Source organism: Babylonia areolata, chromosome 10, assembly GCF_041734735.1.
Source record: "Babylonia areolata isolate BAREFJ2019XMU chromosome 10, ASM4173473v1, whole genome shotgun sequence".
NCBI classification, from domain to species: Eukaryota; Metazoa; Mollusca; class Gastropoda; order Neogastropoda; family Buccinidae; genus Babylonia; species Babylonia areolata.
This window is the reverse complement of record NC_134885.1, coordinates 21,696,554-21,708,916: the sequence shown is the minus strand read 5'-3', so window position 1 is coordinate 21,708,916 and position 12,363 is coordinate 21,696,554. Positions and strand designations below refer to the sequence as shown.

Below are 12,363 nucleotides of genomic sequence, written 5' to 3'. Positions count from 1 at the left end.
TGAACAGATGCGCATTCATCCTTTTGATTGGCATCTCGTAGGGACAAAAGCATAATTATGGCAGAAAGGAATGAATGGGAAAAACGTAATGAAAGAATAAACAATAATCAATATTTGACAGTACGCATAATCACAAAAAGTCCAGACTTACAGTTCATTGATAAAGAGAAAGTTATTGATAATAGGGTAAAGAATAAACAGTATTTGACAGAAGGTGTCATCACAAGTCCAAACTAACAGTTCATTGACAGAAAGTTTTTGATAATAGGGTTACACCCCCCCCCCCCCACACACACACACACACCACTTCCACTCCTTTTTTTTTTTTTTGCTGATGTTGTTTTTTAGGGTATGTCTTATATACCTGACAGTATTTTGTAAGTTCAGTTAAAGAAATCCTTTTATTTCATGTTACAAACTGAAATAGTTCTCAAATCTTCACTTAGCCTTATTCTAATTCATTCAGTGTTTCTGATTTTGCATTTTGTTTTTCGCTGTTCATGTGGGCATCTCTGCAGTTTGTGACTAACGTGTTAGTTTGATACAAAAATGCAAAATCCCGAAGTGATTTTGAGACAAAAAGTTGCATTGGTCACCTCAGTGGTATAGCTGCAGTCTTGATTGTGAGTTTTGGTTACAAAAAAATTAATTGTGCACCAGTTTGGTTGAAATTTTGATTGTGATTTTTTTTTTTTTTTGTGAAAATTTTTTTTTTTTAAATTGCTCATGTCAGGAGGCTCATAAAAATCATATAATAATTTCATTTGATTTTTCTTGTCACCCAGTACAGTGGTTTTTCGTTAATGTGTAGTCTTGATGACAGCGTCCGCCCAGACCCCCTGTGGCTGTGTTTTTTTTTTTTCTTCCAGTTCTACTGTAGTGAGTGAACAGATAATTCCAACATGTGCTTTTGTTTCTGTATTATTTTTGGGTGTTTTCTAGTCCACCACCTCACCAGCAGTGAATATTCAATGCCATTAAATGGGTCCAAAGTGGATAAATATATATGTCTGATTTTCCTGTTGTTTTAATGTCATAAAAAATATATTGTTTGAATTCTTCCAGAACTTTGTTTCGGAAGAAGAGGTAATGATTTTTTTTTTTTTTGACAGGTAGTGTGCATGTTGATCTTAAAAAGTTGTTTCTTCTTGTTTTGTTATGTTTGCCTTTACAGGTAAGAGAGGGATATTGATTATGGAGTTATTGGTGACATCCCATATTTTTGCAGATGTTGTTTCTGGTTGTTTTTGATTCATTTTAATCGTTATTTGATTCCATTCTGATCTGCTTGTATATATAAGTTTATTGAAAAGATTAACCTTCAAAGTCAGAGGCATCACAGTGTTTACAGAATGGTCTTTCTGAAAAACAAACCCGAGTTAATTGTGAAATTGTCTTTGTTTTTTCATTTGAGTTTTTTGCCAAAAGAAGCCTGATGAAGATTGCTTGTGAAATCCCTGTCTATAAATGAAGGTACACAGACATGATAATCAGATGGTGAAGAAAACATGTTGATCCTATTCACAAGCCTGAGGCACAGTTGCAGAATTAGTCAGGTGTTGGACATCTGATCCATTCTTCATCATTGACGAGGGTTCGATACTCGATACTTGGTGCGGTGTCCTTGGGGAAAGGCCCTTTACCCTGATATTCCTCACTCCACCCAGATGTAGACAGATAGGTATCCGTTACTTTGGTTGGGGAATGTTACCCTGATATTCCTCACGCCACCCAGATGTAGACAGATAGGTATCCGTTACTTTGGTTGGGGAATGTTACCCTGATATTCCTCACTCCACCCAGATGTAGACAGATAGGTATCCGTTACTTTGGTTGGGGAATGTTACCCTGATATTCCTCACTCCACCCAGATGTAGACAGATAGGTATCCGTTACTTTGGTTGGGGAATGTTACCCTGATATTCCCCACTCCAGATGAAAACAGATAGATATCCGTTACCTTGGTCGGGGAATGTTACCCTGATATTCCTCACTCTACCCAGATATAAACAGATAGGTATTCGTTACTGTGGTTGGGAATGTTACCCTGATATTCCCCACTCCAGATGAAGACAGATAGGTATCCGTTACTTTGGTTGGGGAATGTTACCCTGATATTCCCCACTCCACCTAGACGTAAACAGATAGGTATCCATTACTTTGGTTGGGGAATGTCAAAAGAGTGGAAGGAGAGGACTGGGCCCAGCATTCCTATGCCAAGTCGTGGATACGGTGGATATGATGAATCAACTGCCATGATTACTGAAGAAGGCTCTGGACCTCTAACCTTGACCCTAACATGTACCCCTAGTCCAGAACATCAGTCTGCACTGGCACACACATACACACAAACCAGCATCTTTCTTGCATTCCATCATTCGAAATTCCTGGTCTTCATCGCTGTATGTTTGGAATGCAGGGACAGTCCATTCTGTCAACTTTGTCGTTGAATCACTTTGACAGGTATTGAAAACACTTTTTGTTCTAAGAAATAAAATGACATTGAATAGGAGTCTTTGTATTACTTTTATTGGGAGATGCATCAGACCTGCATATGAGCATCTGAAATAAAGTTGTAATTCTTCTGACACCTCACCAGCATCAGTACTGTGTAGGTGTACAAAATTAATGTGTAAAATGTAACCCAACCCTACACTGTTTTAAAAACAATAACAAAAGTCCTTGTGAAATCACATTCATATATATATTTATTATATGTATGGATTGTGATAACAACAGTGAGGTTTGTATATATAAACAGTACAAAACTAGAATCTATCAGTTGTGTGTGTGCATTAACGGTGGAAGTCTTATGGGACAGCACATACATAACAGTGAAATTTTACATCTTAATGTGGGGTTTCCTTGTGAAAAAGTCTCTGCTATGTATGTGTGTATGTACATATAGATATAAAAGTATATTTTAGTCAGTCTGTTTAAATGGTGTATGCTGTTGTATTTTATGGTGAAGGTGCTTAAGCTAAAACCAGAGCGACCTGAAAGAATCGCATAACAGTTTTTTTTTATTGAAAAACTTTGGTTCTGATCTTGGGAGTGTACAAGCACTTGCTCTGACCAAAGGAGACAGAGGCTTGAAGATTGGTTTTGCTTTCAGGTTTGGAACATGTGTATTATTAGACTTGATTTTAAGAGAGAGAAAAAAAAAAACACAACAAAACAGTCCCATAATGTGAGAAACAGACTGATTTATGTGCAATTTCTGATCAATGCTTACACTTTGTACTTGGTGGGACAGCACCAGCGTTGCGTTAATGTTGGCTCTTGTGCACTGATGATGAACAATAAATGATGGTACTGACTGACTGAGTTTTGAGAGGCTTGGCTTCTCCTCCTCCTCCTTCCTTCATATGTGCAGCAGTGTTTTGTCATAACAGTAGTGGTGCCTGTCTGTTTTCTTACAGACACACACACTCACAAAATGCTCACTGTCAGTCCTATTTGTGTTTCCTTTTGTTGCTCTTCTCTTTTTTTTTTTCAGCTTGTATGTCTGTCTGTCTGTCTGTCTGTCTTTTTCCGTGCAAGCATTGGCCAGCCAGAAATTGGACTCGCTGTTGACGGGTGCAATACCGAGTGGTTAAAGCGTTGGACTGTCAATCTGAGGGTCCCGGGTTCGAATCACGGTGACGGCGCCTGGTGGGTAAAGGGTGGAGATTTTTATGATCTCCCAGGTCAACATATGTGCAGACCTGCTAGTGCCTGAACCCCCTTCGTGTGTATATGCAAACAGAAGATCAAATACGCACGTTAAAGATCCTGTAATCCATGTCAGCGTTCGGTGGGTTATGGAAACAAGAACATACCCAGCATGCACACCCCCGAAAACGGAGTATGGCTGCCTACATGGCGGGGTAAAAACGGTCATACACGTAAAAGCCCACTCGTGTGCATACGAGTGAACGTGGGAGTTGCAGCCCACGAACGCAGAAGAAGAAGAAGAAGGACTCGCTGTCTCCGTTTCCCTGTCATGCACACACACACTCTGCCCTCTCACTCACATGCAGCTATACACTCTCTTGTGCCCATGTGCACGGCAAACTCATCCACTTTAGCAATTCATCCATTTTTGATTTACTGAAAAGGTGCCATGAATATACAAAATGATATAAGCAGTAACTGATGACAAATAATATCAAAAGACACTCAGATCAGCAAGTATGAAAAACAGTCAATGGTTGTTGATCACCTCACCAGCCCTGTAAACAAGGCGTGAACCAGCTACGATGGAAACTGATCAATAATCGTCGTCATCGCTGCTATCCTCATCCTGCTTGTTACTTCTCTGCACCCCAAATATCGTCTTTGGAGCTTCGTCTTCTGCCATCTCAATGCAGCCTGCACAGGGAACCCAACAAAAACCAAACATGTCTCACCCATTTCATGAACTCAAAGCATGGACAGCAAGACGCACTGTACTTACTCATAATCAAAGCAAACTGCAGAATCATTCATGTGCTTGTGTCTAAACACATCGAATCTTGAACAAAAATCACACACACACACACACACACACAATCTTGACAGATTGTAAAGTATCAGAAGTAAATCCTGGGAGGCTTTCCCAAGATTTACTTCTGATACTTTACAATCTGTTCTCTTCGTCTTTTGTGTTCATTATTTTCTAATCCTCTTTTGTGTTCATTACTTTCTAATATCAAAGTTATTTCTGAAAGGTATGTTGATTATTTAAGACCTTGATGCTGAGGCACCTTATTCATAAATGGGATGGTCAGAAAAATCTCATCCATAGTCACCATCCTTCCAGTTGCTATGAAAATGCTGATGTTAAACACACACACTTTAAAAACACAAGCACACACACACATACACACACACAAAACTGATTATAGGTGAAAATAAACTTACTTTGTGTACACGTACAAGTAAAACATATTCAAACACACACACACACACACTGCCACACAATTACAACACTCACACACACCAGCAGCCCTGTACTCAAACACAACTGATCCACTGACGGGCACAACAGCCGAGTGGTTAAAGTGTTGGACTTTCAATTTGAGGGTCATGGATTCAAATCTCGGTAACAGTACCTGGTGGGTAAAGGGTGGAGATTTTTCCAATCTCCCAGGTCAACATATGTGCAGTCCTGCCAGTGCCTGAACCCCCTTCATGTGTATATACACACAGAAGATCCAATATGCACGTTAAAGATCCTGTAACCAGTGTTTTGTGGATTACAGAGACATGAAAATACCCAGCATGCATGAACCACGACAGAGTCATCAGCAAATTGATGTTGGTCATGTAACAGAAATAAAAATAATAGTCACACACACCTGACTTTGCAAGGCGACGCTCCAACACCTCTGTCCTGAAGTCGTCTGTGTTACCCAGCTCTTCGAAGCCGACAATTCTAGAACACAGCAACCATCAGAGGATAATCATAATAATGATATCAATAATAATAACAATCTGATTTGTAAAGCGCCTTTCCACTTAAAACAAGCTCCACTGCGCTGTACAATGTAAATACTGACGTTTAAAACAAGCGTTTGAACACTAAAATGAAAAAAAGAACTTGCATGCATAGCCATTTACAGTCAGCCAACCAAACACTCAAGCACAAATTCATGCACACACACACACACACACACACACTCATCACACATATCACATGAAAAAACCTAAATAATGCAAGATCATATCACGATACTTAAAAACCCTGTCTCAATACTTAAAACTATTCCTGATATCACAATAAACAAAAACCATGTCATAATAACTGAAAAATCCACTTCCAACTCTTAGGACCGATCACACACGTCACAAGTGCAATAAAAATCTTCATTTTTCAATGCAAAATTTAAAAGCAGTCACACCCTCCCCCCCCTCCCCACAACACGTCACCATACACAAACAGGCACTCATTTGTGTGCATCACGCTAGGCAGAGATATGTGCATCTTTAAATTCTTTTCATTATTAAACTGTCAATTCCAATGAGAATACAATGTTACAGTTGTTGTCTATTGCTATTCTGACAGGTCACTTCCCATGTGTAGTGTATTGTTTTGTATTACTGTTTTGTCACAACTGAGACCTCTATGTGAAACTGGGTTGCTGTCCCTGGCTAAAGTATGTTGCCACAGAGATGTGCCACCCTTTTTTTTTTTTCCTATTCTGTCTGCAAGTGTGTTTGTTTTTCTATCAAAGTGGACTTTTCTACAGAATTTTGCCAGGGACAACCCTTTTGCTGCTGTGGGTTCTTTTAAATGCATTAATATAATATATTCTTCATTAAATCTCTTTTTTTTTCTTCTGTTCTGTTGTTTTCATGAATGCCTTCACCATTATTCTTCTAATTTGTAATCCCTTGTTGCTAAAGATATACTGATAGGTAAATAAATCAATTCTGGTAATTCATTTATATTTTCTTAAAGCTGATGTGGTGTAGTGTATATGGATCAGCCTGCACGCTTCACGTTCCTTGAAACTAAAGGTATACAGCTAATGACATAACACTTTTTTTTCTGTTCGTTTTTTTACCCTTGTTGTAAAAGATAATATTGTCTCTAAACATCATCACCATCATAACAGAGTTCCACTCCACACATTACACTAATACAGCAGAATGACACCTTACGACACATCTGGCAATTGCAATACATATACAGTATGGTGACTATCTGAAAGGGTGTTTCTAACATACATCATTCCCCCCCCCCCCTCCTACACACACAGCCCCCCCACAAAATATTAACACTGAACAAAGCATACTACATGGGCACCTCAATTCTTCAAGACTTCAGTCTTGGATAGTATCAGTATCAGTAGCTCAAGGAGGCATCACTGCGTTCGGACAAATCCATATACGCTACACCACACCTGCCAAGCAGATGCCTGACCAGCAGCGTAACCCAACGCGCTTAGTCAAGCCTTGAGAAAAAAAAAAAAGTACTTAAATTCAACTCTGCCACCTCAATTCTTAAATCATCATCTTTTTCTTCTCTCCCTCAACTCTGTGAGGAGTCATTGGGGCGCCACACACACAGGAAGAGTTCACCAGATTCCCCCAGGTCTGTTGGCTGTGTCAGTGTGTGTCCAAGCCACGTTCTATTCAAACTGTTTTCCTGTCCATTCTGCACTGCAGTCAGTCTCTCTTATCTTTTTATTTATTTATTTATTTTATTTATTTATTTATCTATTTATTTATTTTATTTTCATTATTATTATTATTATTATTTATTTATTTATTTATTTTTTTTTTATTTTTTTTTATTTATTTATTTATTTTTAATTATATTATTATTTCTTTCTTTCTTTCTTCTTATTTATTTATTTTATTCTATTTTATTTATTTTTTCTCAAGGCCTGACAAAGCGCGTTGGGTTACGCTGCTGGTCAGACATCTGCTTGGCAGACGTGGTGTAGCGTATATGGATTTGTCCGAACGCAGTGACGCCTCCTTGAGCTACTGATACTGATACTATCTCGGAGGTGACAATAAACATCTCAAATGTTCAAACCTACTTGTCCACCACGATGCCCTTCTTGAAGCAGTAGACAGCAGGCAGCACTTGGATCTTCAGTTTGTTCACCAGGAACTTGGCTTTCTCTACACTGATGCGGCCAAACTTGGTCTCAAAGTACTTCTGTGACAGTTTCTGCACACAGGGACATAACAAATGCATGTATGCATTTCTATATCCACTCTCTCCCTCACACACACACACTGGCACACACATACACACAAGCATACAGCTTTTTCCACACTGAGACAGCCCAACTTGGTCTCAAAGTACTTCTGCGACAGTTTCTGCACACAATCACTATGGCATATAACAGTACATACATGCACACACACCAATGGCCTTCTCCACAATGTATTCCCGTGACAGTTTCTGAACACAATGGCATACAGTGTATGTACACACACACACATTTCCCTGGATCAGTGATTAGAAATCCAGTTTCCTGCACACAAGGGTATATGTTAATACAAATAAATAAATAATCTTTTTTTTTTTTTTTGGCTGCCCCATCATCTGCACCGTTTCAGTGGCATTACTCCCATGCCACTCATTTGGATTCCTCCATATACGGCCACACCTGCGTACGTCCGTCACAGTTCCAGCGTCGGCAGTCCGCAGGAAACCATCAATGTTAAGTCACCAGGAGGCCACACACCAGAGGAGACCCTGCACTGCTGCTGAGTCACTTCAGTGGTGTTCAGTGGTGCCTGTTCTATTTATTCTGTGTGTGTGTGTGTGTGTGTGTGTGTGTGTGTGTGTGTTCTTATTCTTCTCCCTTAACTGGCTCCCTTACAGGCTCTTGATTGGAACCCACAGGGGAAAAGGAAAGTTGGCCGTCCGAAGCAGACCTGGCGGAGAAGCATTGAGGCAGAGACAAGGGCGGCCGGAATGACGTGGGCCGAACTGAAGAGGACCAGCCAGAGCCGGGTGCGTTGGAGGAGTGTCGTTGCGGCCCTATGTTCCCCACGGAATCAAGAGGAATAAGTCAAAAGTAAGTCAACTGTGAGAAGAGTCACTGGGGTGCAACAGAATCCACCAGGTCTACTGTTTGTGTGTCAAAGCCTTGGTCTTTGCAAACAGTTTTCACATCCATTCTGCAATGTTTTTGGTCCACTGCTTTTTTTCTGTTTTCCCCTCAGTCTCCCTCCCTCAACAGTTCCTTGGAGAACTGTTTTAGCAATGCAATTGGACTTTGTCATATAGGGATACCAATAAGGTTTTCTTCACTGATTTCAGCAGATTTTCATTTGGTCCAATGTGCTTGACGTTTTAGTACCCTTGTTTATTAGTAACTCGATCAGTGAATCTGATGTACAGAATCTTACGATAACACTTCAGTTCTGTGGCTTGGAACCTTCTTTCCCAGTCTGCTTGGAGAGTCCAGGTCTCACACCGCATACATACAACAGTGAGCTGCAGGGTATGCACTGCATCCTTGTGTCATTGTAATCGGAAAACATTAACGCGTAAATGAATTTGAACACTGTCATATTCAAGGTGTGTGAAAGTACTTTGTAATGGTAAATTTGAAATATTCTGTATATCAATGTGGGTGGAAGCTCTTTGTAAAGGTAAATGTGCAATATTCTGTTTTGAGAGATTACAAACTTCACAGCATGGAAGAATAAGAAAAGAAAAGGTCACTGCGGTATACCTCTAAGTGTCCATCAATGATGGAACAGCGTCTGAAGTCAGGGTGAAAGAAGTGGACGACGCAGTGGGTGATGGAGGTTGTCGTGTCCAGAAATGTCTTTTCATCTTCCAGCAACCTGCCACCAATCGCATCACATGTACAACGACAGTTTTTGTTCCAACTGCAAGAAGGCATCAAAGCATTGACTGATACATACATGTATACATGTATCTACACACACACACACACATATAATGATATATATATATATATGTGTGTGTGTGTGTGTCACTGTGTGTGTGTGTGTGTGTCACTGTGTGTGTGTGTGTGTGTCACTGTGTGTGTCACTGTGTGTGTGTGTGTGTAATACACAAACACACACACACATATATCTATCTTATCTCTCTCTCTATATATATATGTATATATACACATCACAAGTGTGTGTGTGTGTGTGTGTGTGTGTGTGTGTGTGTATGCATGTATGGAAATCTGCTTGCACGTGCATGTGTGTGCTTTGTGTACACAAACAAGTGTGTGCATTCATTTGTGTGTGTGAGTGTGAGTGTGTGTGTGTGTGTGCATGCGCACGCACGCATGTGTGTGTTTTCACGTGAGTACGTTCATCTGCGCATATATTTATGTGTATGTGTGACAGTAACTACATCAACAACAACAACAACAACAAAAACACACCAGAAAACAGACAAGTTAAGAATGCTTAGATAGGTGTACAGTACGTGTATTCCCCATGCTGTTGTTCCTTCATCATGTGATACTGCTGGGACTGTTTCTTCAGTGCCTCCAGCCGAGACTCACGGATGTAGGAGGGAATGTCTTCCTTCTCCAACTCCTCCCACAGTTGCTGCACACACACACACACACACACACACACACATTCATGCAAAAACACACAAATATGCATATACACACAGAGACACATACTCATACGAATTCATAAACACACACACACACACACACACACACACATAAATATGAGTCTCACACAGCCACATTCTCACATGCCAACAAGCATGTAGAGTCTATTGTTTCATTACAGAACAAGAGAATAAAAACAATCACTAATGCCAACATACATAAGCAGTTTACCTATTAAACTTTCGATATTACCAGTTCCTATGGTACATTTTATGTGTCTCTACTGGTATGCAGAATATAACGTATAAGCTACTGTATGTTTACTATCTATTCAAGATGAGTTCACAACATAACATCAGTGACCAATCCCGACTTCGTAAGTTTTCAAAATACAGGCTGAGATACCCCTCATATATTTTTTTTATTTCATATATTGATTTAATTCATTGATTCCATTTGAATTCCTTTCAAACTGAATTTTACAAAAATAAAAATTTGATAGTGTCTATGTGGAAAAGAAGTAAATCTCTATCACAAACTTGTCCAGTGTCCAAAAACAAGACAACTGATCTTTCAAAAAGTAGCTCACCAGTTTCCATCAAACATGTATTTGTCCTTAGGACTAATAGGAGATGTTTTGAATAATTATTTATTACTTAAAAAAAAATCTAAATGCTTAAATCAAAGTCCAGTTGGCTAGTATCTACCTTTGATTGATCACATGCTTTATACTGTTATAGGGATGTTTAATTCACTGTTATAATTCACTTTTACTTTTTTAGTCAGTCCAGTTCTTCGTAGCTCTTCCTTTTTGACTACTCTGTCACTTCAGCCATCCCACCATCTCTTTCCATGTACCCCCCTCCCCCATTTCCTATGCAAGAAAGAAAGAAAGACAGAAAGAAAGAAATATATATATATATATAAATATATATATATATATATGTATGTATATGTGTGTGTGTGTGTGTGTTTGTTTGTATGTATGTATAGAACACCAAATCAGTAAATCATTCTCAAATTGGAAGGCCAGCAACTTGTTACTTTTAGACTGGAAGGCCTGTAAGTGTAACTGGTTACTCTCAGACTGCCACTCTTCCCACAACTGATCCACTGTGTAACTGAAAGTTCCCAGTTACTCCAGTCAGCCACATCAACTGATAAATTTTATAGTGTGTGTCGGTGGAAAAATTGTGAAGTAATGTTATTATCATTAGCAAACATGACCACATGGACTGTCTGGCAATGTCCACATTTCTTCCCCTCCACCCTCTGTATGACTGACGGAGTGAACGTTAACGGCTTGTTGTGGACACTACTCACTCCGTCTTGAAGGGGGGGAAATGTGGATATTGCCGACTGTCCAACGTTTGATCAAAAATGGTCTTGAAAAACTAATTTGTAACAGATCGTTTATAAATCTTTCAAAGATTTCAATTTCACAACATGCGCCAGCAAGCCCATGGAAAACGTGACTCATCGTGTTCAGTTCAACTTCAAGAACTAAATTTTTGAAAAACAAAAACAAAGACTAGAACGGTACATTTTTCAAGCTGTAAAGATACATTACACTCTGAAATACCAAAGGAAATTAATACCTTAAACTTACCTCTTCCACGAGAGACTGATCATCAATAATCGCCTGGGCATGTTCGGCTGTCGCGGAGGCCGCCATGTCTAAACAAAAGGAACGTAAAATCAGTCAGCCAGACGAATCTTCACACCGAAACTGACCGAAAACAAACAAAACACAGCAATTCATGTGTTGTTTGTGCCACCAATGAGAGGAAGAAAGAAAATCGATGACACCGACGATGATGATAACAAAAACTACTACAATATCAGCAGCAAGAGAACACACACACACACACACACACACACACACACACACACACACCGGCACACACACACACACACATCGGACACACACTGTGTGACACACACACACACACACGGCACACACACTTGCACTTGCAAAAATGTTAATAATGGTCAAAGTTATGACCGCTGAACATTAATGGAAGAAGAAGAAGACGAAGAACACACACACACACACACACACACACACACACACACACACCGGCACATACACACACAGAGGCTCTCACACACACACACACACAGAGACACACACACACACACACACACACACACACACACACACACACGCCGGCCACTGGCACACACACACAAACACACACTGGCACACACACACACACACACACACACACACACACAAACACACACACACTGGCACACAAGTTGACAAACACACACTGGCACACACATATATCCGCCACAGCTAACTGATAAAAATAAAATAGATATGAAAAAC

The 12,363-nt window shown here is 39.8% G+C and overlaps 1 protein-coding gene and 1 long non-coding RNA gene across 2 annotated transcripts; one reads left to right on the top strand and one right to left on the bottom strand.

The window, feature by feature from the left end:
- Window positions 1–356: 356 nt before the first annotated feature.
- On the top strand, window positions 357–3,432 carry LOC143286882 (uncharacterized). The gene is made up of 2 exons (XR_013055870.1): window positions 357–1,885; window positions 2,081–3,432. It is a non-coding gene; the product is annotated as an uncharacterized LOC143286882 (long non-coding RNA).
- Window positions 3,433–4,065: 633 nt separating this feature from the next.
- LOC143286881 (uncharacterized) lies at window positions 4,066–11,724 on the bottom strand. Its single transcript, XM_076594791.1, has 6 exons — window positions 11,638–11,724; window positions 9,890–10,014; window positions 9,171–9,285; window positions 7,515–7,648; window positions 5,322–5,398; window positions 4,066–4,353 (listed from the first exon to the last, which is right to left on the bottom strand). Exons 1-6 carry the CDS (start codon window positions 11,701–11,703, stop codon window positions 4,253–4,255), a joined length of 618 nt encoding a protein of 205 aa, XP_076450906.1. The 5' UTR covers window positions 11,704–11,724; the 3' UTR covers window positions 4,066–4,252.
- Window positions 11,725–12,363: the final 639 nt, after the last annotated feature.